The sequence below is a fragment of the Mirounga angustirostris genome, unplaced genomic scaffold (assembly GCF_029215605.1).
Source record: "Mirounga angustirostris isolate CCGP_5_RB_7025 unplaced genomic scaffold, mMirAng1.0.hap1 SCAF_10, whole genome shotgun sequence".
Taxonomy (NCBI): domain Eukaryota; kingdom Metazoa; phylum Chordata; class Mammalia; order Carnivora; family Phocidae; genus Mirounga; species Mirounga angustirostris.
Window position 1 is genome coordinate 31,494,311 of NW_026991718.1, and position 27,922 is coordinate 31,522,232.

At 37.8% G+C, this 27,922-nt stretch overlaps 1 protein-coding gene across 4 annotated transcripts in view; it reads right to left on the reverse strand.

The window, feature by feature from the left end:
• The window catches only part of MAP4K3 (mitogen-activated protein kinase kinase kinase kinase 3), a 189,063-nt gene that overhangs the window by 117,864 nt on the left and 43,277 nt on the right, over positions 1-27,922 (reverse strand). For 3 of the 4 annotated variants that reach the window (XR_008506849.2, XM_045884471.3, XM_045884472.3), the window contains exon 2: positions 5,178-5,235. Coding sequence is in view for 2 of the 4 variants with exons in the window: in XM_045884471.3 (XP_045740427.1) it covers positions 5,178-5,235 (58 nt within the window). In the remaining 2 variants the exon portion in view is untranslated. Of the gene's footprint in view, positions 1-5,177; positions 5,236-27,922 lie in introns of those variants that run through there. The other variant, XM_045884474.3, reaches the window with a different exon arrangement.

Sequence of the window (27,922 nt, forward strand, 5' to 3'; positions counted from 1 at the left end):
ACCTTGTTCCACAAAGTGTAAGAATTCTAGCAACTGAACTCCTAAGTGTTTTTATTTTACACAAAAAGTAGGTTTTGTGGCTGATAAGTCACTCACTGCACCGACCACCAGTGTGGACCACTTCTGGGAGGACTTGGGGACACCCTGGGGAGCTGTGCCCATTCACATGCATTCTTATTTATCCTTTGCAATGCTTGTTCCCTGGTTCAGTGGTAGGCAAGCAAATTAAGCTGCTCTCAGTAGTATATCTTTGCCAATCTCTGAACTCCAACCAGCCCTTTGTGGTCTACATAATCATGTGTGTCCCCATATGTGTATGTACATATGGATGTCTGTATATAAGCATACAAGAAAATCTGGAGAAAATCACCCCAAAAGTTGACAGTGTTCATATAGCTGGTAGAATGATGATGTTTAGTTTCCTCTTTTTAATTGTATTTTTCTTACTTTTATTATAATGATCAAACATAATCTTTGCAATTTAAGTTTAAAAATGTTATAAACTAATATTACACTGTACGTTAACTGGAATTCAAATAGAAACTTAAAAAAAGTTATAGTCTGTTGGTTAATTAAAGGATGACTGAGACAACCAAATATAAATTAAAGCCACATGGGGGTACCTGGATGGCTCAGTCAGTGGAGCATGCAACTCTTGATCTTGGGGTCATGAGTTTGAGCCCCACATTGGATGTAGAGATTACTTAAAATAAAATCTTAAAAAAATAAAATAAAATAAAACCACATGAGTAAGATTGGAAGTCCTAGTGACATGTGGACTAAATTCACATTTAAACAAAGAATTTTGTCCTCATGTCTGAATAAGTTTTCGTTTAGCTTCAGGTTCAAATTAGATATCGATTGTTACAAAAAAAAAAAGGAACAAAATTTGGATGCAAATTCTTCATTACATTACACTTATGTATTTCAGATTTGGTTTTTTCAAAAAGTTGTAGACTGGCCATCAGAATTCTAATTTAGAAAAATCATGAAGCAGTCTCCCTCCACCACATCCAAATCAAATCTAAATCTTATCAATCTTCTGAGGCTAACTACCAATTCAGAGAAGAACATATTAAATAATACCACAGGGAGGCAATTAGCAAAATCCAAACTGATGGAATAATTCTACACAACAAATAACCAAGTTTCTTCAACAAAAAACTTCAAGGAAAAAGAACAGATTTAAAAAAAGAGAGAGAGAGAAGATAAAGAGAAGGAACCTACAAACATAAAAGAAATTTGAGACACATCAACTAACTGCAGCATATGGAACTTATTTGTTGTTGGAAGCTACATTAATACTGTTGAGATATAGCAATGGCATGTGCTTATATATTTTTATCACTTTGCTAAGCCATATTTGAAAATCATGTAATTCATCCAGACCGAGTGTACAATTCAACAGGTTTTTTTTTAGTAATTTACCAAGTTGTGCAACCATGACTATCAACCAGTTATAGAATATTACCCCAGTAAGATCCCTCATGTCCATTAATTGCTAATCACCACACCCCCCCACACACCAGTCCACTAATCCACTTCCTGACTCTACAGATTTGCCTCTTCTGAACATTTCACATAAACAGAATCATACAATATGTAGTCTCTTGTGTCTGGCTCCTTTCACATAGTGCGTTTGTAGGTTTATTTATGTCCCTGCATCCATCAGCATTTTGTTTCTTTCCATTGCTGAATAACATTCCATTGTATGAACATATTTTGTCTTTTCATTTACCAGCTGATAGGCAGTTGTTTCCAACTTCAGACTATTATGAATAATGCTACTACAAACGTGTGTGACAGCTGTGTATGCAGATGCACAAGATGGAACTGCTGGGTCGTTATGGTAAATTAATGTTTAACTTTTTAAGACAATGCCAAACTGTTTTTCCAAAGTAGATGTACCATTTTACGTAAGAATTCCTGTTTGTGGTTATACTTTGATTTCTTATCCTTTATGCATACATGCTGGAAGATTAAGGGCTGACACTATACGGTATTTGGGATCTGATTCAAAATTATGAGTGGTAGAAGGAGGGTCGTGGGTATAGATCAAACAAGGCTGGTCACATTTTGAAAACTGTAATACATTAGTAGTGCAACTACTTACTACAGCAGGTACTATATAGTACTTTGTTCCAGGCACTATTTTAAGTCCTTTAAATATATTAGCTCATTGAATCCCTACAATAACCTTAAGAGGCAGCTACTATTATTACTTCCATTTTAGAGATCAGGAAACAGAGAACCAGAAAGCTGAAGCAATGTGGTCAAGCCAGGACTACAATCAAAGTAGCAAAACTTTAGATCTGTACTCGTTACCACCAGGCCATATACTTCAAGCATACCAACAAGTGATATGTGACATTAAAGCAAAGAAATTAAATGCTAAAATTCAGGTGGCTTCGATGAAGATTTAAGCAGGGAATCCAATATTAACTAAATTTAAGGATATATCTAATAGCATATATATAATAATAACCCTTGCTATCTCTGGATGGCAGAATATTATTTTTCTTCTTTTTATTTAATTGTATTTTCTACTTTTAAAATAATCAATACATGCATAACAGTGTTCAAGATTAACATCATAACAATATAAACGCTGCATTAATCAGAAAACAAATGACTTGATGAACAATAAGATTTTTCAAGTTCCGGATTTTTTAAAGGAAATATTAAGAGGTACTGAACAACTACTATGCATCAGACACAAAGTTCAGTGCTATGGACACAAACTTGATGAAAGCCTAGAAACAAAGAAAGGCAATTGTAGAATGACAATACAGCTGTGGTAAGTGCTATAAGGGAGCTATTCCTACGGAGGAGTCCTTACTCAGACCAGGGGTAGGGAAGACCTGAAGGAGAAGGCACTGAATGGACTTGAAGGAATGATGTATGTATAAACTACTTCTAATCAGAGACAATTTCATCAAATAACATAGCCACTTCTTAAAGATTACAAATGAAGGCCCTACTTCAAATGCCAGATCTTCCTTTTTTTTTTTACCTCAGATTTCACCAACTTCACAAATGGCCAACAGACACATGAAAAAATGGTCAACATCACTCGGAATCAGGGAAATACAAATCAAAACCACGATGAAATACCACCTCACACCAGTCAGAATGGCTGAAATTAACAAGTCAGGAAACAACAGATGTTGGCAAGGATGCAGAGAAAGGGGAACCCTCCTACACTGTTGGTGGGAATGCAAGCTGGTGCAGCCACTCTGGAAAACAGTATGGAGGTTCCTCAAAAAGCTGAAAATAGAGCTACCCTACGACCCAGCAACTGCACCAGGGATTTAACCCAAGGATACAAATGTAGTGATCTGAAGGGGCACCTGCACCCCAATGTTAATAGCAGCAATGTCCATAATAGCCAAACTATGGAAAGAGCCCAGATGTCCATCAACATATGAATGGATAAAGAAGATGTGGTAATATATATATATATATATATATATATATACACACACAATGGAATATTACTCAGCCATCAAAAAGTTGAAATCTTGCCATTTGCAATGACGTGGATAGAACTAGAGGGTATTTTGCTAAGCAAAGTAAGTCAATCGGAGAAAGACAATTATATGATCTCACTCATGTGGAATTTAAGAAACAAAACAGAAGATCATAGGGGAAGAGAGGAAAAAATAAAACAAGACAAAATCAGAGAGGGAGACAAACTGTAAGAGACTCTTAATCACAGGAAATAAACAGGGTTGCTGGAGGTAGGGGTAACTGGGTGCTGGACATTAAGGAGGGCATGTGATGTAATGAGCACTGGGTATTATAAGACTGATGAATCACTGACCTCTACCTCTGAAACTAATAATACATTATATGTTAATTAACTGAATTTAAATTAAAAAAAAACAAATCTTCCCTTTTTTTACCTCAGATTTCACCAACTTCAAATATCCCCTAAAACATAAGAAATTTAAAGAAAAAACCTGTCTTATATGTGAAAGTGTTAGACTATACAAAATCTGTAAATATGTATAACTGAGAAAGTATTTTTTTATTCATTATATTTGAGTGTGATTTGATCACAGTCCATCAACATATCCTTAAATTTCATCTTAATGGCACTTCTAAAAAGTCTACTGATGATCTAAATCAGGGGCGGGCAAACTACAGCTGCAGGTGGTCTGGTTTGCTAAGAATGTTTTTTTAGCTAAGATTTTTTTTTTTTTTTTTTCATTTTAGAGGGAGAAAGGAGAGAGATGGGGAGGAAAGAGGGAAAACTGAATGCAGAGACCACACGTGGTCCACAAAGCCTAAAATATTTTACTGTCTGGACTTTCCAGAAAAAACTGCCCACCTTTAAAAACAAAAACAAAAACAAAAACAAAACTACAGGAATGGGTTTCTGCTCAAACCAAGGATAGAACCTGTTTTACCAAATTCGTCTATCATCAGTCTGGAGTGGAAGAAGCCATCAGAAAGCCACTACCATCACTGCGGAACTCAGTCTACACACTAGCACAAATGCTTGCTTGTGGCGGAAAAGAGAAAGAGAGAAAGGACTTTTAAGAGAGAATAAACAAGATTATGGTAGTTACTCAGAAAGACATGGGTTTTGCAAAGGGTGGGGGATTTCAGAGAGAAAATACAGGTGAAGCAGAAAAAAAATACAGAGTCATCCTAGGGGCTCTACAATAAGCTGCTCAAGTTGGAAGGTAACTACTATTACAGTATTAATGACCCATAAAATGTGAGGGCCAGGTCTACTGAGAAAACTGAGGCTCAGAAAAGTTGCTTGCCCAAGTTCACACAGCAAGAGTGTAGAACACAAAGAACTGGGCTCCAAGCACCCCAATCTCAGTTTAGCTCTTTCCCCTGCATCACACTGCCCTCTGACCACAGGATAGGGTTAACCTGGAAAAACACCACTAGTGACTGGTGACAAGTTAGCTCAACTGAGTTCAGAAGGAACAAAGTCTCTTCTTCGCAAGTTCGCCTCCCTCCCCCAATTACAAGTTATTTTTCAAGGAAGAACTGAGCCAGGTGTCTACAGGTCCTGAAGAGGAGGAGGAAAGAGGAGACCCCAGTTCTATTTTCCAAGATGTTCGGAACAATCAGAGAATGCTGACCAAACATCATTAAAATCAGCTTTAAAGTTAACCAGTGCTTATGACAATAAGAAACATCAAATTTCAATTTACCTGGTTCCAATTTTATTACTTTAATTGCTGCCAATTCACCAGTGTTAACATTCCGTGCCTAAAAGAGAAGAAAAGACAACTGTGAAAAAGAGCTTTCATAAAAAACTTTATGAAATATAATTTTAGTTTACTGTTTATTTTCAGTTATACAGAAGTATTTTTTAAAGCAAGAATTGCAGAAGGGGTTTCTACTTACAAAATAGATAGTATATTCTTCAAATGAATGTCAACGTTAATTCAACTGTCAATTTAATAATGGTAACAATAAGTTAACGCACACAGACTTCTGTATGTGCCAGGCACTGTTCTAAGTGTTTTACAGTTATTTATTTGTCCCACAACAATCTTATGAGGTAGGTACAACTATTATATCCACGTTGCAGATGAGGAAATTGAAACACAGAGAAGTGAAAAAACGTGCCAAGGCCACACTGCTGGTAAAGCCATAGCAGCAAGATTCCAATCCAAGAAGCCTGACTTCAGAGTCGGAGCTTTTAAGCATTACACTCTACTGTCATTCATTCAAAGGTGAGTTAAAATTTTGAACTGATTAACTAGCCTTAAACTGTTAAACTTAAAAATCTTGGAATATGGGGCGCCTGGGTGGCTCAGTCAGTTAAGCATCTGCCTTCAGCTCAGGTCATGATCCCAGGGTCCTGGGATGGAGTCCCCAGGTCATGCTCCCTGCTCAGTGGGGAGTCTGCTTCTCTCTCCCTTCCTCTGCCCCTCCCCCCCAAACAGATAAATAAAATATTTTTTAAAAATCTATCCATAATATTAGATTGCTGGTATTTACAACTGTAATTATGTATAAATAAGCAGAAGCTGTCTTTTCAATTTGTTTGAAAATGGCAGTAACTGTCAAAATGTTTTACAACTGGATCAGAACTTTCAGAATACTTCAAACTGTTATAATTGTTACATAATACTTAAACTGCTAACTGAAACTCGATTTTCATATCAAGCAATAAAGATCAATATATATAATTCCCTGATCACAGAAAGATACAGTCCTGTGAGCAGAATTACTTGTAGTTGCAACAGTCTCTTTTTTTTTTTAAGATTTTATTTTTAAGTAATCTCTATACCCAACATGGGGCTTGAACTCACAACCCCAAGATCAAGAGTTGCACACTCCACTGACTGGGCCAGCCAGGCACCCCACAATACTCTTATTAATGGTGAAGATCAATGAATCACCCACAAAGAATGGTAACAGCATTAACAGTGGAATCCTTCTAAGAATACTGGAGCATTAAAAATGTCAGATAACAATCTAGGAAGGTAGATATGGGACACAGCCACTGCTGCAATATAAAATTTAACCTTTTAACTCAAAGAAGAACAAAGATATGAAAAGTTCACCATATCAAGGAGCCTGGCTGGCTCAGTCAGAATGGCATGTGACTCTTAAATCTTGGGGTCATGAGTTTCAGCCCCACACTGGGTGTAGAGATTACTTAAATAAATAAGTATTTTTTTAAAAAGATCTCCCCATACAAATTAAGAAAAGCATTTAAATTAAATTGGCAGGGAAAATTCATTCCTTCTGAAAAAATCCCCATAACCAATGAATGCGTATCATGGCAAACTTATTATTGGCAGTACAAAACAGATCTCAACAGTTATTTCAAACTAAACCTAATTTCCGTTAAATGAGATACACATTTCAAATATAGTGCAAGTGTTCATTCCCTTCCCTAGGATGAGAAGAGACTGTGTGTGTGTGTAACACACACACACACAATGAAAGAGAAATAAAATTAGAACATCATTCTGGAAGCATTTTGTAAAAGGGGGGGAGGACAGAGTGTACCTGTAAAATATTCAGGTATATCACATAAACATGACTCATAAATCTCCTCAAACACTATCACAACTACTTGCCTCTCCTCACACTTCATGAACTTTCCCTGGTAGGCTCCTCCTAGATACAATGTCTTCTAATCCTCATCTTTTTTAGTACTTCTCCAAATAAATTAAGACGGTACTCTCCCCAATTCTCAATTCTCCATTTAAAAATCTTGCCATGGTTTTGTTTTCTGTTTACTGAAAAGAAATTCGGAGTATGGCTGATTTCCACTATAGAAGAGCAGAGATAATATGAACTCCTAGAAAGCCAGGATGATTTTTTGATTTTTTATAGCTGAAATTTGGTTCCTAATTGACCACAAGAGGGCATTACTGACAACACAAGTTACACAAAGTGTCCAAAATGGCTACTGTACACAATGTACTATTCTAAAATAGATTTACTAATAATTAACACCAGCACATATTTAACAGAAAAACTGTGACAGTAAGTGACTTATCAGTAGCACTGATCAGACTAAAGTCAATATTTACTACAGGCTTTACTTACAAATAGGATTTTTCCAAAAATTTAAATCAGTCTAGAATTTTGAGGATAACAAGAGTTTTTAAACTTATGATTCTTTAGAAGGAACAAAAAAACAAAACAGCCAAAATTATGACTGCTTTTTTACCTACTGAAATATTTTCCAGTACGTAACTTAGGTAATTCACAAAAAGGGAAGAAAAATAACAACAAAAACTGAGCTTTTCTGCATCAAAATCCAGGTGTTTGTTAATGAAAAGTCTTACATGCTTTTTTAAAAAAGATTTTATTTTTTATTTATTCAGAGAGAGAGTGGGAAGGGGCAGGAGGGAGAGGGAGAGAGGGAACTTCCAAGCTCCCTGCTGAGTGTGGGGTCTGACACAGGGCTCAATCTCATAACCCTGAGAGATCATAAGCTGAGCCGAAATCAAGAGCTGGATGCTTAACTAACTGAGCCACCCCAGGAGCCCCTAATGAAAAGTCTTTAAAGCATTATGATTCATCAAGAATCTTGGTATTCTGGCTAAATCATATTTTGCTGTCTCTAAATTTAAAATGGTCAAGATTACTCACTGAGATAAATATAAAAATTAATAGTATCTCCTATGCTCTGCAACTACTATTCTTTTAAGACTATTTATTTGAGAAGGGACGCCTGGGTGGCTCAGTCAGTTAAGCGTCTGCCTTCAGCTCAGGTCATGATCTCAGGGTCCTGGGATCGAGTCCTGCCTTGGGCTCCATGGTCAGCGGGGAGTCTGCTTCTCCCTCTCCACTCCCCTTGCTTGTGCTCTCTCTCCCTTGCTGTCTCAAATAAATAAAATCTTTGGGCGCCTGGGTGGCTCAGTCATTAAGCGTCTGCCTTCGGCTCAGGTCATGATCCCAGGGTCCTGGGATGGAGTCCCACATCCAGCTCCCTGCTCGGCAGGAAGCCCGCTTCTCCCTCTCCCACTCCCCCTGCTCGTGTTCCTGCTCTCGCTGTCTCTCTCTGTCAAATAAATAAATAAAATCATAAAAAAAAAAAAAGATTTTATTTATTTATTTGAGAGAGAGAGGTGAGGGACAGACGGAGAAGCTGACTCCCCGATGAGCACGGAGCCCAATGCGGGGCTCAATCCCAGGACTCCAGGATCACGACCTAAGCCGAAGAACAGACGCTTAACTGACTTAGCCACCCAGGCACCCCTGCAACTACTAGTCTTTTAGCAATCACCTAGAGCAATTTATTAGGAAGAAAATGAGACCAAGGTAAATAATGTAAAATATCACCATGTATAAAGTTAAAAAAAATTTAAGATTTATTTGAGAGAGAGAGAGAGCACACGAGCACATATGCAGCGGAGAAGGCACAGAGAGAGAGAAAGAGCACGCAGCCCAACACTGGGCTCGATCGCAAGACCCTGAGATCATGACCTGAGCTGAAACCAAGAGTCAGACGCTTAACCAACTGCGTCATCCAGGCGCCCCTAAAGTTAAAAATTTTTAATTCAGTATCAATAATATAAAATTCTCAGACTTGCTCAGGGCAGAAAACTAAGAATAAATATTCTAAGCACCTAGACCTAGGCGTCTTATGCCACCTCACTGGTTTGACCACCATTCTTCACTTGCTCTGAAAATGATATTCAGATCATGTCGTTCTTAAGTTGAAAACTCTTCAGCAATATACATCATTGCAAAGACAAAATTCAAATTCCTTGTCAGAGAATTTAAATTTTTCACTAAATATAGCGCTTATCGTAATAGCTTTTAGTGAAATATAATTCACATACCATAAAATTCACCCTTTCAATGCATAGAATTCAATGGTTTTAGTATACTCACAGCTAAGTAACCATCACTACTATCTAACTTTGGAACATTTCATCACCCCAAAAAGAAAGCCCAGAGCACTCAGTTAGCAGTCACTCCCTACTCCTCCCCCTCCCAGTCCCTGAGAACTATTGGTCTACTTTCTACCTCTATGGATTTGACTATTCTGGATATTTCATATAAACAGGATCATACAAAATGTGGTTCTTTGTGACTGGCTTCTTTAACCAAGCAGAACATTTTTGGGCTCATCCATGTTGTAGCATGTATCAGTACTTGACTCCTTTCGCTACTGAATGATACTCGATTGTATGGAAATACCATATTTTGTTTATCCACTTATCTATCAGCTGAAGGATATTTAGGTTGTTTCCACTTTTTAGGTATCATGATTAACGCTTCTATGAACATTAGTGTACACATTTTTTTTTTGAAGATTTTATTTATTTGAGAGACAAGAGAGCATGTGCATGAGCACAAGGGGGGAACAGGGGGCAGGGAGAGGGAGAAGCAGGCAGCCCGATGCACCAATGTGGCGCTCAATCCCAAGACCCTGGGATCATGACCTGAGCCAAAGGCAGACACTTAACCGACTGAGCCATCCAGGCGCACTTAGTGTACACATTTTTGTTTTTAATTCTCTTGGGTACAGACAGACCTAAGAGTAGAACTGCTGAATCACACGGTAACTCTACGTTTGGCTTTTTGAAGAACTGACAAATTTTTCTCCAAAGTGGCTGCACCATTTTATATTATCACCAACAATATGTGAGGGTTCCAATTTTTCTGCATCCTTTCCAATGTTTGTTGTTATGGTTTTTATTTTAGCTGTCTTAGTGGATGTGAAGTGTTACCTCTCATTGTGGTCTGACTTGCACTTCATCAATGACTAATGATGTTGAGCATCTTTTCATATGCTTATTGGCCATTTGAATATTTTCTTTGGAAAAATGTCATATTCACCTCTTTGCCCATTTTTGTGTTGTCTTTTTACTGCTGACTTAGAAGAATTCTTTATAGATCCTGATATGTCTATCAGTTACATGATTTGCAAATATTTAATTCCATCCTATGGACTGTCTTCATTTTCTTGATGGTATTCTTTGAAGCACAAAAGATTTTAATTTTAATCAAGTCCAATTTGTCTATCTTGTGTTGCTTTGCTTTTGTTTTATAGCTAAGAAACCAATGCCTAACCCAAGGTCACAAAGATTTTTTCCCTATGTTTTCTTCTAAGCGTTCTATAATTTTAGCTCTTCCATTTAGGTCTATGATCCATTTTGAGTGAATTTTTATATGGTGTCCAGTAGGACTCCAATTTCATTCTTTTGCACGTGGATATCTAGTTGAGAAATATAGCATTTCAACAATAAAACTTTTCACTATCTTGCCCCAGTCTTTCCAGTCATTTCCTAATTTGCACTTTATGCTGCAGCCAAAATAAACAACTTGCCATTTCCCAAAGCTATCCACACGTTTGCTCTTTGGATCATACTGCCTAGACAAACGCTTGCCCCAACTCCTTCCTGGGCCCAACTCCCAGATAATCCTTTAAAGCACAGCATAAGTTATTATCACTTCCCACAAGCCTTTTCCCTATTGCTACTCTGGCTTAGGCATCCCACACCCATACACTCCCAAAGATCCTGGGTAACCTTTCCCAAATGGGAGTGGACCTGGTTAAGAAAGTCCTGCAGATCTAGAATTGGTCTCAGTTTAGAGAAGCTCTTGCAAACTATTATGATTCAAAGCTGTCCCAGAAGTCAGTTGGGTTCAGTCAGCCTTTTAGAAGCCATTTGTATTAGAACTGATTTGGGAAAGAATTTTTCTGAGTTGATTTCATGCTGACTACTGCGTTATCTCCAACTATCAGAAAAGTATTCCTTGAGTGTGAGAGTGGGAGTAAACAACATCATCAAGAAGCAATCATTAGGAGGCAAAAAGTGTCTCTCTGTCAAATAAATAAAATCTTAAAAAAAAAAAAAAGAGGCGAAAAGTGTGCTACTCTACGATATAAAGTGAGTTACAGGCAGTCACTACCAAAAATAATCTATCGATTATGTATCAAACACTGTACTCAAAGCTTACTACTTAGAAGGGTCTGTCCAACATTAATATGAAGAAAGGGTCAGAAATGGGAGTGAAGATATACAAAGTTTAGTCCTGGCTCTGCCAGTAACTAGCAGTGGGATCTAAGCACGTAATTTCCCTTCTGTCTTCTTCCCAACTCCTTCCCTCCAATTTAAAAACAAGAAAGTGAGAAAGACTATTTCTAATGTTCCTTCTAATTCTAAAAGTCAGTGTTTATATCAAATAATGTAAGTCTAAATTAACAGATTCCAAATACTAAACCAGCTGGCCAGTTATATAAGAATATTAGGAGTTTAAAAAGAAAACGGTAACGAAAAAAAACCACCCTTGATTTTCAACCAACAGATATAAGACAGGAACCATGGATCTGTATTTAAAGCTACTGATGTGTTTCTGATGTTCAGCCAGGTTTGGGGACCTGGTGTAAGGCACTGCACCATTTGAGTTTTATAAAATATAAATACCAACTTCTAAGTCTTAAAAGAGTGTTACAGGGATGGCTTTATGAAGGAGATTACCATTTAAGCAGATGTTTGCAAGATGGGCTGGATTACAACAAACATGGAAGAGCAATGGGAAAGAGAGCATAGAAAGAAAAGCATGAGCAAAGGCACAGGGACAGAAAACACAGGCTAGTTTGAGTGTATAAGGCGGGCCAAGCCTCAGGGTGCCTCCCATATAAATACTCCCTTTCAGAGGGAAATGGCTAACCCACAGCCCCTGCTGAAGGAATAGTTTTGATTGCTTTTCTACAGTTACTTGAACTGGGTGTTAGCCTACCACAGGGCAACTAAATATACAGTAAGACTGATAGAGTGACCTCTGTTCCTGGTTTGCTTAGGACACTCCTAGCTTATGCCTACTGTCCTAGCAGAATTCTTAATAGTGCCCACTTTCATTCTCAAAATTAAATTTCTATTTAATTTGGGTGATAAAGTATAAAGTCACTCTACCAGTAAACCCTTAGCTGACATGAAAAAAAGATACAGGCCAGATTCTCTAAAATAGGGGTCAGCAAACATGTCCGTTTTTTTAAATTCCAGTATAGCTAACATATAGTGTTACATTAGTTTCAGGTGTATAATATAGTGATTCAACAATTCGATACATCACCCAGGGCTCATCATGATAAGTATACGCTTAATTCCCTTCACCCATCCCTGCCCCACACCTCCCCTCTGGTAACCATCCCTTTGTTTTCTATAGTTAGGAGTCTGGTTTTTTATTTGATACAGATCTGTTTTTATAAGTAAAGTTTTACTGGAGCACAGCCATGTTCATTTGTTTAGGTGCTGTCTACAGCTGCTTTCACAATACAGTGGTTGAGTAGTTAAGATGGAGACCATATGAAATACTTGTAATTATTTACTATTCGGCTCTTTAGAGGAAAAACTGGCTGACCCCCACTCTAAAAAAGCATTGTCCAGTAGAACTTTCTGCACTGAAGGAAATGCTTTATATCTGCACGGTACAACAGAGTAGCCCCATGCCACGTATAGCTATCAATCGGCTGAAATACGGCTAGTACAACTGAAGAAATGAATTTTATTTGTGTATGCAATAAAATATTTAAATTGGGGAGTTGTAATTTTTTGAGATATAACTACATTTAAAATGTATTAGTTTTAGGTATACAACATAACTTGATATATGTATATACTGCAAAATGATTACCACAATAAGTTTAGTTAACATCTATGACCACACATGCTTAAAAATTCTTTTTCCTTGTGATGAGAACTTTTAAGATCTATTCTCTCAGCATCTTTCAAATATACAATATAGTATTGATATAATTGTAGTCACCATGCTGTACATTACATCCCCAGGATTTATTTAGCCTTTAACTGGAAAAAACCAACTTTAAAAAATATAGTTCTGGTAGTTTTCTTGTTTGTTTGTTTGTTTGTTTTTATTTGAGACAGAGAGAATGAGAGAGAGAGAGCACATGAGAGGGGGGAGGGGCAGAGGCAGAAGCAGGCTCCCTGCTGAGCAGGGAGCCCGATGCGGGACTCGATCCAGGGACTCCAGGATCATGACCTGAGCCGAAGGCAGTTGCTTAACCAACTGAGCCACCCAGGCGCCCCAGTTCTGGTAGTTTTAACACATGGATAGATTTGTATAACCACAATCACCAGCCAGAAGCAGAAAAATTCCATTACTGCAAAAGCTCCCTTGGAAGTTATATTCTCGCCTTACCCTAACCCCTGGCAACCACTGACTGGATCTTTGCCACTATAGTTTTGTATTTTCAAGAATTTCATATAAATTAAATCATTCATATGTAACTTTCTGAGACTGTCTTTTTTCACCAAGTGGCTGCCTTTACCATTAGCTTGTTCCTTCTCATTGTTGAATTGTATTCCATTATATGGATACACTACTGCTTATCCACTACCAGTGGAAGGACATACCAGCTGCTTTTAGTTTTTGGCAAATATGAATCAAGCTGCTATGAACATCTGAGTACAGGTTACAAAAATACCCAGGAGTGAAGATCAATGGAACAGAATAGAGAGCCCAGAAATGGACCCTCAACTCTATGGTCAACTAATCTTCAACAAAGCAGGAAAGAATGTCCAATGGAAAAAAGTCTCTTCAACAAATGGTGTTGGGAAAATTGGACAGCCACATGCAGAAGAATGAAACTGGACCATTTCCTTACACCACACACAAAAATAGACTCAAAATGGATGAAAGACCTAAATGTGAGATAGAAATCCATCAAAATCCTTGAGGAGAACACAGGCAGCAACCTCTTCAACCTTAGCCGCAGCAACTTCTTCCTAGAAACATCGCCAAAGGCAAAGGAAGAAAGGGCAAAAATGAACTACTGGGACTTCATCAAGATAAAAAGCCTTTGCACAGGGCGCCTGGGTGGCTCAGTCGTTAAGCGTCTGCCTTCGGCTCAGGTCATGATCCCAGGGTCCTGGGATCGAGTCCCACATCAGGCTCCCTGCTCGGCAGGAAGCCTGCTTCTCCCTCTCCCACTCCCCCTGCTTGTGTTCCTGCTCTCGCTATCTCTCTGTCAAATAAATAAATAAAATCTTTAAAAAAAAAAAAAAGCCTTTGCACAGCAAAGGAAACAGTCAACAAAACCAAAAGACAACTGACAGAATGGGAGAAGATATTTGCAAATGCCGTATCAGATAAAGAGCTGGTATCCAAAATCTATAAAGAACTTAACCAACTCAACACCCAAAGAACAAATGATCCAATCAAGAAATGGGCAGAAGACATAAACAGACATTTCTGCAAAGAAGATATCCAAATGGCCAACAGACACATGAAAAAGTGCTCAACATCACTCGGAATCAGGGAAATTCAAATCAAAATCTCAATGAGATACCACCTCACACCAGTCAGAATGGCTAAAATTAACAAGTCAGGAAACAACAGATGTCGGCAAGGATGCAGAGAAAGGGGAACCCTCCTACACTGTTGGTGGGAATGCAAGCTGGTGCAGCCACTCTGGAAAACAGTATGGAGGTTCTTAAAAAAGCTGAAAATAGAGCTACTCTACAACCCAGCAATTGCACTACTGGGTATTTACCCCAAAGACACAAATGTAGTGATCCGAAGGGACACCTGAACCCCAATGTTTATAGCAGCAATGTTCACAATAGCCAAACTATGGAAAGAGCCTAAATGTCCATCAACAGATGAATGATAAAGAAAATGTGGTGTATATATACAATGGAATATTATGCAGCCATCAAAAAATGAAAACTTACCATTTGCAATAATGTGGATGGAACTAGAGGGTATTATGCTAAGGGAAATAGTCAATCAGAGGAAGACAAGTATCATATGATCTCACTGATACGAGGAATTGTTTCTCTAACAAGGCAGAGGATCATAGGGGAAGGGAGGGAAAAATGAAACAAGACGAAACCGGAGGAGGAGACGAACCATAAGAGACTCTTAATCTCAGGAAACAAACTGAGGGTTGCTGGAGTGGAGGCGGGTGGGAGGGATGGGGTGGCTGGGTGATGGACATTGGGGAGGGTATGTGCTATGGTGAGCCTGTGAATTGTGTAAGACTGATGAATCACAGACCTGTACTCCTCAAACAAGGAATACATTATATGTTAATAAAAAAGAAAATACCCAGGAGTGAAACTGGGTCTTATGATAGGTATATGTCTAACTTTGTAAAAAAACTTTCATTCTTTCTACAGTATCTATACCACTGCTCATGTCCAGCAGCATGTATGACAGTCCCAGTTGTTCTGCATCCTTGCCAGTAATTGGTATTGTACTTTCAATTCTGGCCATTCTAACAAGCGTGTAATAGTATCTCGTGGTGGTTTTAGTTTGCATTTCCCTAAATGGCTAATGATGTCGAACATCTATTCATATGCTCATTTGCTATCCTTTGGTGAAATGTGTTCTAGTCTTTTTTCTATGCTTTAATTGGGATGTTTATTTTCTTACTGTTGAGTTTTGAGAGTTCTTTATATATTCCAGATACAAGTTTTTTTTTTTTTTTTAAGATTTTATTTATTTATTTGAGACAGAGAGAATGAGAGAGAGAGAGCATGAGAGGGAGGAGGGTCAGAGGGAGAAGCAGACTCCCTGCCGAGCAGGGAGCCCGATGCGGGACTCGATCCCGGGACTCCAGGATCATGACCTGAGCCGAAGGCAGTCGCTTAACCAACTGAGCCACCCAGGCGCCCCCAGATACAAGTTCTTTATCAGGTTTATAATCTGCAAATATATTTTTTCCCAGTCTATAGCTTGTCTTTTCATTCTCTTAATAGTGCCATTCCCAGAGTGTTATGGACTGAATTATGTGCACTCATTCATAAAATTCATTTAACGCCCCCAGTACCTTAGAATGTAACTGTATTTGGAGACAGGCTTTTTAAAGAAGTAATTAAGGTTAAATGAAGCCATATTGGGGGGGAGGGGTGGACTCTAATCCAGTAGGGCTAGTGTTCTTATAAGAAAAGGAAGGGATCCATAGATGTGCACACACAGAGAAAAGGCCATGTGAGAACACAGCAAGAAGGCAGCCACCTGCAATCCATGGAGAGAGCTTCAGGAAAACCAACTCTACCTAAACACCTTGATCTTGAATTTCCAGCCTCCAGAACTGTGAGAAAATAAAATTTCAATTGTTTAAGCCACCCAGTCTGTGGTATTTTGTTATGGCAGTCCTAGCAAACTAATATATAGAGCAAAAGTTTGTACTTTTGATAAAGTCCCATTTATCAACTGTTTTCTTTTATGGATTATGCTTTGGTGTCCTTCCAAAGCCTTTTTGCTTAATTCCAAATCAAAGATTTTTCTCCTATGTTTTCTTCTAAAAAAAAAAGTTTTACATTTATTTTTATGATATATTTTGATTTAATTTTTGTTTAAGGTGGGGCACTTAGGTTGAGATTTTTTTGTTTTTGCATGAATATGTCCAACTGTTCTAATAACTGTTTCTTGAAAAGACTATCCTTCTTGCATTGAACTGCCTTTCACTTCTGTCAAAATCAGCTGGCTATACCTGTGTGGGTCTATTTCTAGATACTATATGGGTCCACTGATCTTATGTCTATCTCTTACTATTGCTACACACAACCTTGGTAACTGTAGCTTTACAGAAAGTCTTAAAAATCAATTACTGTGATTCCTCCAACTTTATTTTTCTTTTTCGAAGTTGCTTTAGCTATTCTAGGTCTTTAGCCTTTCCTTATAAATTTTAGAATCAACCTGTCCATATATTTTTTTAAATCCTGCTGGGATTCTGTTTGGAATTGCATTAAATCTATATATCAATCTGGGGAGAACGAACATCTTTACTATGTAGAGTGTTCCAATCCATGAACACTAATTTCTATTTAGGTTTTCTCTGGTACCTTTCATCAGTGTTTTATAGTTAACAGCATACAAGACCAACACATTATTTTAATAGCCATGTATACCTAGTGACAGCTGTATTAGGCATTGAAGCTTTAAAAGTTTGAACTTAGACACTGGGGAGGGTATGTGCTCTAGTAAGTGCTGTGAATTGTGCAAGACTGTTGAATCTCAGATTTGTACCTCTGAAACAAATAATGCAATATATGTTAAGAAAAAAAAAAGAAGAAGAAGGTAGCAGGAGGGGAAGAATGAAGGGGGGGAATCGGAGGGGTAGACGAACCATGAGAGATGGTGGACTCTGAAAAACAAACTGAGGGTTCTAGAGGGGAGGGGGGTGGGAGGATGGGTTAGCCTGGTGGTGGGTATTGAGGAGGGCACATTCTGCATGGAGCACTGGGTGTTATGCACAAACAATGAATCATGGAACACTACATCTAAAACTAATGATATAATGTATGGGGATTAACATAACAATAAAAAATAATAATAATTTTAAAAAAAAGTTTGAACTTAGAAATACTGAGAAACAGTACCACCATGCAATATAACCCAGTGTGAAAACTAGGCCATAAAACTGTGCCAGTGTCTTAGCAAACAAGACCTTTGGAAAAGTGAAGATTTGAAGAAAAAGAAAAGATATATTGAGGAGACAAAGAGCAGAGAACAGAACAAATGCACAGAAAAAATTATAAGAGCTCATGAGAAAGGAACAGATCTCCAAAGCTGCCTTGAGTTCCTGACAACATTCTAGTTCCAAATAACCTATATCTTTACAATAGCCTCTTTTTTCTTGAATTACCTTAAATGGCTTTGTTTCCTGAAACCAGATTTTTAAAGATGTAAATTTCTAGGACTATATGATGCTCATTTCTTTTTATTTTAAGATTTTATTTATTTGAGGGGTGGCGCCTGGGAGGCTCAGTCGGTTAAGTATCTGCCTTCAGCTCAGGTCATGATCCCAGGGTCCTGGGATCAAGCCCTGCATTGGGCTCCTAGGGGAGCCTGCTTCTCTCTCTTCATTTGTCTGCTGCTCCCCCTGCTTGTGCTCACTCCATCTCTGTCAAATAAATAAATAAAATCTTTTTTAAAATTTTATTTATTTGAGAGGGAAAAAAGAGAGCATGAGCAGAGGGAGGGGCAGAAAGCGAGGGAGAAGCAGACTCCCTGCTGAGTGCGGAGCCCAATGTAGGTCTCGATCCCAAGACCCTGAAATCATGACCTGAGCAAAAGTCTGACGCTCAGCCAACTGAGCAAACCAGGTGCCCCATATGATGCTCATTTCAAAAAGGAAAAAAACAGATTGAGATTATCATGCTAACTTTTTTTTAATGCACTTAGCTAATGATTGAATATAGTGGAAAATAATCTGTGAAAAAAGACAACGTATCAGTAAATTATATTTCAAAGTTTAATTTAGGATTCAAAATGGGCTTGTTCAGGGACGCCTGGGTGGCTCAGTCAGTTAAGCGTCTGCCTTTGGCTAGGGTCATGATCCCCAGGGTCCTGGGATCGAGTGCCGCATTGGGCTCTCTGCTCAGTGGGGAGCCTGCTTCTCCCTCTCCCTGCCGCTCTGCCTACTTGTGCTCTCCCTCTCTGTCAAGTAAACGAAATCTAAAAAAAAAAAAAAAAAAAAAGGGCTTGTTCTGTATCACTAACACTTTTAAATGGCAGACTATAAATGTCAATTTAACTAATAATGTAGTTAAAACTTAACAGTGGCATTGAGTTTGGGAAAACACAAGGGTTCAGGTGACCAAATTCCAACTTCCCACTAAAGAAGCAACAGCAACAGTATCTCTAGCCCAGTGGTGCTCAAACTCCAGTGTATATAAAAATTACCTGAAGTTTTACTTTTGGAAATATGTTAGATGAAATATGAGAATCCTCCCATTACAAATACCTAGATATGGCAGATAAGATACAGTAAATCTTCTTTTAAATGCACTGCTGAACTCACAAGAAATCCACAGGCAGCAAAAACAAGGAGAAAACAATAATTAATCAAAATTATCTGTTGAATGTGTTTATTTAATGAAATGAGAGTGGTAAGCAAGAACTAAAGTCATGATCTTAGCTTAAACTTGGAATCTAGAAAGAAACTTGAATTTTGATTTTTTTTTAAAGATTTTATTTATTTATTTGAGAGAGAGAGAATGAGAGAGAGCACATGAGAGGGGGGAGGGTCAGAGCGAGAAGCAGACTCCCTGCCGAGCAGGGAGCCCGATGCGGGACTCGATCCAGGGACTCCAGGATCATGACCTGAGCTGAAGGCAGTCGCTTAACCAACTGAGCCACCCAGGCGCCCGAATTTTGATTTTTATTAGATGTGATAAAAGGTGTAATTGAGACCACTGCATAAAACCAGCAATGCCCTTGAAAAGCCATACCCCTCAGTGAACAGATAGGCCTGTATGGGGGGATGTCTGTCCACTGACAAAGGCAGCAAATAAAAAAACTGTATAAATCAGGCCTTCATTGGAATGGGGTCCGCTGAAAATTATTGCAAGCCTGTTCTCAGTTAAGTATAAATACCCATTTCTTGCAAGGACGAGAAGCCTCAAGCCAATAAATGAATATAAGCTGTTTCTGGGTTGGTGGTAATGAAAAACACCTGTTAGAAAGAGAAGCAAATTCTGTGTGTGAAGTCAAACACACCTTCAACCCATGTGATCCCAGGAGATCCCTAAATATCACTATTAGCCAAATATGAGATTAAAACAAAATTATCAAACCAAAAGGAAACAAACTACCACAGCAGCAAAAGCTATAAAAAAAACAGATTACATCTGCAAGAAGTTAAAATTCTGGAATTAACAGATAGAGAATACATAAAATTACAATTAAGTATGCCTTAAAAGTTTACAGAAATAAGCGAAAATATTAAATATATAGGCCAGAGGGGCGCCTGGGTGGCTCGGTCGTTAAGCGTCTGCCTTCAGCTCAGGTCATGATCCCAGGGTTCTGGGATGGAGCCCCACATCGGGCTCCCTGCTCCACGGGAAGCCTGCTTCTCCCTCTCCCACTCCCCCTGCTTGTGTTCCCTCTCCCGCTGTGTCTCTCTCTGTCAAATAAATAAAATCTTTAAAATATATATATATGCCATAAATAAGAGACAAAAAAATGACTTGGGAGACAGGGGGAAAAAAATACATAATCCTTGAAATTAAAAACCTAATTGGAGGAGATACAGAGAATTAGTAAACTAAACGACAGATCTGAATCAATAAAGAAAAAGAAACAAAACATGAAAGAGATTAAGAGACATCTTAAAATCATTCTCAGATCATCTCATCTCATGAAAGAGATTAACATACACCTAATTACAATTTCAGAAGTGAAGAATAGAAAAAAAATGGAGAAACAGCAATATTTCAAGGGACACTGAAAATCTTCCAGAATGAATAGAAGACCTCGTATTCAGGAGACACTGAAAGTCCCAAGAAGGATAAATAAAAAAGAAATCCACATCCAGATACATCATATGAAACTGCAAAACGCCAAAGGCAAAGAGGGGATCTTTAAAACCAACAGAGGAGAGGAGTCAGATTACCTGTGAAGGAACAAACAATTAGACTTTTCAGAGAAATAATAAAGGTCAGAATAATACTGTGCTGAGAGTAATTAAGTCACTTTAGAACTGCATTCCTAGGTTAAAAACATCATTCAAAAAATAGGACAAAAAAACAACAAAAAACCCCACATTCTTTGACAAACAAAAACAGAGTTTAACCACCAAAAGGCATGGAATATATTCTTCTAAAGGTATAGTTCAAGATTAAAAAAAAAAACTCAAAGCCTAAAGGCAAAAAGGAGGAAAAATAAAATAATTTGGCAATCTTGGGTCAATCTAAACAAACCCTGATGACTGCAGACAGCAATAATAATAATGTCTAATTTATGAAACTTTTAAAAAGTTAGAACTCAAATACTGAACAACTGGCACGTAAACAGAAAGGTGTGATTGACATTAAAATGCTCTAAGGCGAACACCTGAGTGGCTCAGTAGGTAAGAGTCTGACTACTGGTCTCAGCTCAGGTCTTGATCTCAGGGTTATGAGTTTAAGCTCCACACTAGGCTCCATGCAGAGCGTGGAGCCTAGTTTATTTTTTTTAATCTAATTTATCTTTGCAATCAAAGAGAAAATCATTTTGAAATAAGATATTATTTTAGAGAAAACAAAGGACAACCAGGGAGACAAGATACAGAAAGTGTCACTGCAGGAATCCCAGCCACACACCAGGATAAACTAACCATTTTCTGGGGGTGCGGGGCCGGGGGGGGGTGCGGGGGGGCAAAGAACTGAAAAGAAGAAAGTCTTCTGTTAGCTGGGGTGAGAATGTTGTCTTCTTTTTGTAATTCCTTATTTAGCTGGCTGACTCCTTGAGACCATGCTCTCCTTGTCCCCATCAATACACATAAAACCCTCCCTTTACAACCAAGAGAGAAAGACGTTTTCCTCCCTAGGGAAGCCAGCTGCTCTGCCATTCTGCTGGTTCCAGTGTCTCATTTCATAGTTCTTCTGAGGCGCTACAGAACTTGAGAGACTCGAGTACAATTTACACAGTGTCGGATGGATAGGGGACCTGGTTTCCCTGGTCCCAGGACTCAGTGATGAATGAGACTCTTGCTGAGGCCCATCCACTTTAAACTTTTCTGAAAAGGCTTTGGAAATTATGAGCGTGGAGCCTAGTTTAAAAAAGAATAAAATCTTAAAAAAAAAAAAGTGCTCAAACTTGTATTGTTTAGGAAGAGTATAGAGTTAGTGTAATGTGAGGTCTTAGATACATAAAATTAGATTAGATTAGATATATGTGTTAAATTATTAAGAGTAACTTCTAGAATAACGTAAGTAGTATATAGCAATGATGTAATTAGGGAGGATCCTAGCCCTTTGTGGTAGAAAGGAGGTGTTTGGGAATGTGTGAAGGCATTCTGCTTCCACTAATAACTGGGGATGATAATGGCATCTGGTAGGTAGGAGTCAAGGATTTTAAATGTCCTGCTGTGCCTATAAAGTGCCACACAGTGACAGTCCTGGCCAAAATGCCAACAGCCCTACAACGGTATGAAATAATATATACACCTACCAAAAATAAAATTTAAATAATTCAACATGGAAATTAAGCAATTAAAATCACCTATAAATGTGCTTTAAGTCATAAATTCTTGGGCTCCACAAGTAACAGACTCTGAATCAACAGGTCTGAGGTGGGACCCAGGAACTTATGGCTTTAATAACCACCCAAGCAACTGTGATGCAACAGTCCATCAATCACACTTTGAGAAACATTACAGCCTAATGAGGGTGAAGTGGCAGATGAAGGGGGTTTTAGAGACTCCCATTACAGGGAGAGGCTCTGGAGTAAGAGCTGCCCATTGCTGAGGAGAAATCTAGCAACAGGGAGTAGGTGGTGGCAGAAGTTCACATGCACATACCATTAGGAGTCCCCAAATTAGGAACTGCAGATCAAAAAGAAAAAAAATTTTTCTAAAATTAATAACAATATAACTAGAACAGTGCTTTCTCATTACATAAAATGCTTTTTCTTTTAATTACTAGAAATGAAATTATAACAGAATGGATCAGGACACCATCAATAAAACAATTCAATCCACAATTTACAAATAAACCACCTATAAAACAGATGATGGGAAGATCTGTCTCAGAAGTCCCAGCATATTCTGACCTACACTCTTTGAGTAAATGCCCTTTATTCACCAATTCCTAACATCTGGGATGTGACCGCCTCACGGTAACAGAATAGTATTTCTGAAAGATATTAAATATATTCTGGGAAAAAAAAGAGTTCCTTGTACTGAAAATAATATTTACTACATTCGTGTCCTAGAGATTAACAATGCACAACAACAACAGTACATCAAAAGATTCTGAAGATTCTACAGTAAGGAAATCCATTTGCTTTTGTCTCCAATTTCCCACCATGATTTGATTAAAAGGAACTCCTAATTCTTCACCATTTTCATTAGAAAATTTAAGATTTAGAAACTGATGTTCACTCAAGTAAATGCTTTTTATTCCCTGCTGTATCTTTGGCACCTAGGACAGTGTCTCAAACACAACAGGCACTCAAAAAAATGTTTGCTGAATGAGTAATTAAAATCAGCTGCATGCTGGTAAATGTTTAAAAATCAGCTTGGGGGAAAAGGGGAGAGCAAGCCTTGATTGGTGGTATTTCAGCATTGTAAACACTCCCACCATGGCTACCAACTTGAAATCTCTGAACAGAGAGTTGGAAAGAGATGCTCATAATCTCACTAGGACAAAAAGTCTCCAGGACATCAATGATTAAAATGCTAAATGTAGCTTATTTTATGCAAATGCAGAGTAACACCTCACAACCCAGTACCCCTGAGGAATGAAGACTGTTTTCCAAATAATGGGATGTTAAGTGGAAAGTGTACCTTTTTTTTCCAATCAAAGAAATAGTGTATATTAAGTGTACAGTACAAAATTTAGCATTTTCTGTTAACTCAGTACTGTCAATTACCTATAAGCTGTCATAAAGTTACGCTCTTAAAGGTTACAGAGGTATGTAAAGCTAACTGTCCTTTACTAAATCATGGGTTCTTAACCTGGGGCCCAAGGATGGGCTTCAAGGAGCCCAAGAATCCCCTGATGCTGAATGTAAACTGATAACATGTTTATGTATTTTTCTGAGAAAAAAATTATATAGCTTCCATCAGGCATCTCAAAAGTGTCCATAACCCAAAGATTAAGAACCACTTCTCCAAGAAAGGAACTGAGAATACAAAAACAACCATAAAACAAGTAACAAAATGGCATGAGGAACTACCTGTCAATAATTACTTTGAATGTAAATAGACTAAATGCTCCAATCAAGAGTGTATAAAAAAGCAAGACCCATCTATACGCTTCCTACAAGAGACTCATTTCAGACCTAAAGACACATACACAATGAAAATGAAGGGATGGAAAAGCACATTTATCATGCAAATGGCAGTGACAAGAAAGGGCAGCAATACTTACATCAGACAAAACAGACTTTAAAACAAAGAGTAAAACTGTAACAAGACAAAGGACACCATATAATCATAAAGGGAACAATCCAACAGGAAGATATAATTGTAAATATTTATGAACCCAACATGGGAGTACCAAATACATAAAGCAGCTAACAACAAACATAAAGGAAGTAATCAATAGTAATACAATAGTGGTAGGGGACTTCAACACCCCACCTACATCAATGAATAGATCATCCAAACAGAAAATCAACAAGGAAACAGTGGCTTTGAATGATATATTGGACCAGATGGAGCTAACAGATATATTCAGAACATTCCATCCTAAAACAGCAGGATACATTCTTTTCAAGTGCACATGGAACATTCTCCAGAACAGATCACATATTAGGCTACAAAACAAGTCTCAATAAATTAAAAAAGACTGTAGTCATACCATGCATCTTTTCTGACCACAACACAATGAAATCAGAAATCAACCACAAAAAAAAAAAAAAAAAAATCTGGAAAGAACACAAATACATAGAGGTTAAATAAACATGCTACTAAACAATGAATTAGTCAACCAAGAAATCAAAGAGGAAATAAAAAAAATACATGGAGGCAAATAAAAATGAAAACACAACGGTCCAAAATCTTTGGGATATAGCAAAAGCTGTCCTAAGAGGGAAGTTTATAGCAATATAGGCCTACCTCAAGAAGCAAGGAAAATCTCAAATAAACAACCTAACCGTATACCTAAAAAAACTAGAAAAAGAACAAACAAAATCGAAAACCAAGGAAAAAAAGGAAATAATCAAGATTAGAGCAGAAATAAAAGAAATAGAAACTAAAAAAAACAGCAACAACAAAAACAATAGAACAGATCAATGAAATCAGTAGCTGGTTCCTTGAAAAGAGCAACAAAATTGATGAACCTTTACCCAGACTCATAAAAAAGAAGAAAAAGAGACAGACAGTGAAAGAGAGAAAAAAAAACCTCAACAAAATCAGAAAAGAAAAAGGAAAAATGGGGCACCTGGGTGGCTCAGTTGGTTAAGGGTCCTGGGACTGAGCCCCATATCGGGCTCTCTGCTCAGCAGGGAGCCTGCTTCTCCCTCTCCCTCCATCTACCGCTGGGCCTACTTGTGCGCTCTCTCTGTCAAATAAATAAAATCTTAAAAAAAAAAAAAAGGAAAAGGAAAAACAACAACCAACACCATAGAGATACAAAGGCTTAAAGAGAATATTATGAAAAATTATATGCCAACAAATGGGACAATCTAGAAGAAATGGATAAATTTCTAGAAACATAACCTCCCAAAACTGAATCAGAAAGAAAAAGGAGAGGCGCCTGGGTGGCTCAGTCGGTTAAGTGGCTGCCTTCGGCTCAGGTCATGATCCTGGGGTCCTGGGATCAAGCCCCACGTCTGGCTCCCTGCTTAGCAGAGAGCCTGCTTCTCCCTCTCCCTCTGCCTGCCACTCTGCCTACTTGTGCTATCTGTCGAATAAATAAATAAAATCTTTAAAAATAAAAATCTAAAAAAAAGAAAGAAAAAGGAAATTTGAACAGACTGATTACCAGCAATGAAATTGAACAGTAATCAAAAACTTCCCAACAAACAAAAGTCCAGGACCAGATGACGTCACAGGTGAATTCCACCAAAATTTAAGTAGTTAATGCCTATTCTTCTCCAACTATTCCAAAAAAAATAGGAGAGGAAGGAAAGCTTCCAAATTCATTCTGTGAAGCCAGCATTACCCTGATACCAAACCAGATAAAGACACGACAAAAAAAAAAACAAAAACCCACAGCCCAGTATTTCTCATGAACACAGATATAAAAATCGTCAACAAAATATTAGCAAACTGAGGGCGCCTGGGTGGCTCAGTTGGTTAAGCGACTGCCTTCGGCTCAGGTCATGATCCTGGAGTCCTGGGATCAAGTCCCACATCGGGCTCCCAGCTCAGCAGGGAGTCTGCTTCTCCCTCTGACCCTCTCCCCTCTCATGCTGTTTCTCTCTTTCTCGCGAATTAAAAAAAAAAAAAATTAGCAAACTGAATCCAACAATATTTTAAAAATATTCACCAAAGATCAAATGGGATTTATTCCTGGGATGCAAAGGTGGTCCAATATTCACAAATCAACCAACATGATACATAAGATCAACAAAAGATAAAAACCATATGATCATTTCAATAGATGAAGAAAAAGCATTTGATAAAGTACAACATCCAGCCATGATAAAAACCCTCAACGAAGTAGGTTTGGAGGGAACATACGTCAACATAACAAATGCTATATATGAAAAACCTACAGCTAATTTCATACTCAATGGTCAAAATCTGAGAGCTTTTCCCCTAAGATCAGGAACAAGACAAGGATGTCCACTCTCTATACTTTTATTCAACATAGTACTGGAAGTTATAGGTACAGTAATCAGACAAGAAATAACAGGCATCTAGATTGGTAAGGAAGAAGTAAAACTTTCACTATCTGCAGATGACATGATACTATCTATACAGAAAACCCTAAGGACTCCACCAAAAAACTACTAGAACTGACAAATGAAGTAAGGCCACATGATACAAAATCAATGTACAGAAATCCACTGCATTTCTATACACCAACAATGAAGTAGCAGAAAGATAAATTAAGAAAACAGTCCCATTTACAATTGCACCAAAAATATTAAAATACCTAGGAATAAACTTAACCAAGGAGGTAAATGACCTGTACTGTGAAAACTACAAAACACTGATGAAAGAAATTGAAGATGACCACAAACAAATGGAAAGATAGTCTATGCTCATGGACTGGAAAAACAAATATTGTTAAAATGTCCATACTACCCAAAGCAATCTACAGATTAATGTAATCCCTATCAAAATACCAACAACATTTTTCACAGAAGAACAAAAAAGTCCTAAAATTTGTATGGAACCACAAAAGACCCTGAATAGTCAAAGCAAAAGCAATCTTGAAAAAGAAGAACAAGACTGGAGGTATCACAATCCCAGATTTCAAAATATGCTACAAAATAATCAAAACAGTATGACACTGGCACAAAAATAGACACATAGATCAATGACACAGAACAGAAAGCCCAGAAGTAAACCCACAATTATGTGGTCAATTAATCTTTGACAAAGGAGGCAAGAATATGCAATGGGAAAAAGACCATTTCTTCAACAAACGGTGTTGGGAAAACTGAACAGCTATATGCAAAAGAATGAAACTGGATGACTTTCTTACACCACACAGAAAAATAAACTCAAAATAGATTAAAGACCTAAATGTAAGACCTGAAACCATAAAAATCCTCAAAGAGAGCACAGGCAGTAATTTCTCTGACATTGGCTGTAGCAACAGTTTTGTAGATACATCTCCTGAGGCAAAGGAAACAAAAGCAAAAATAAACTCTTGGGACTGTATCAAAATAAAAAGCTTCTGCACAGAGAAGTAAACAACAAAACTAAAAGACAACTTACTGAAAGGGAGAAAATATTTGCAAATGACATATCCAATAAAGGTTAGTATCCAAAATATATAAAGAACTTATACAACACCAAAATCAGTGACAGGAGAGGGACATACATATGCTTTTTTTATGACACAGAATTCCAAACTTAAATATATTTATAAGACAAACAGACTAACTTAGC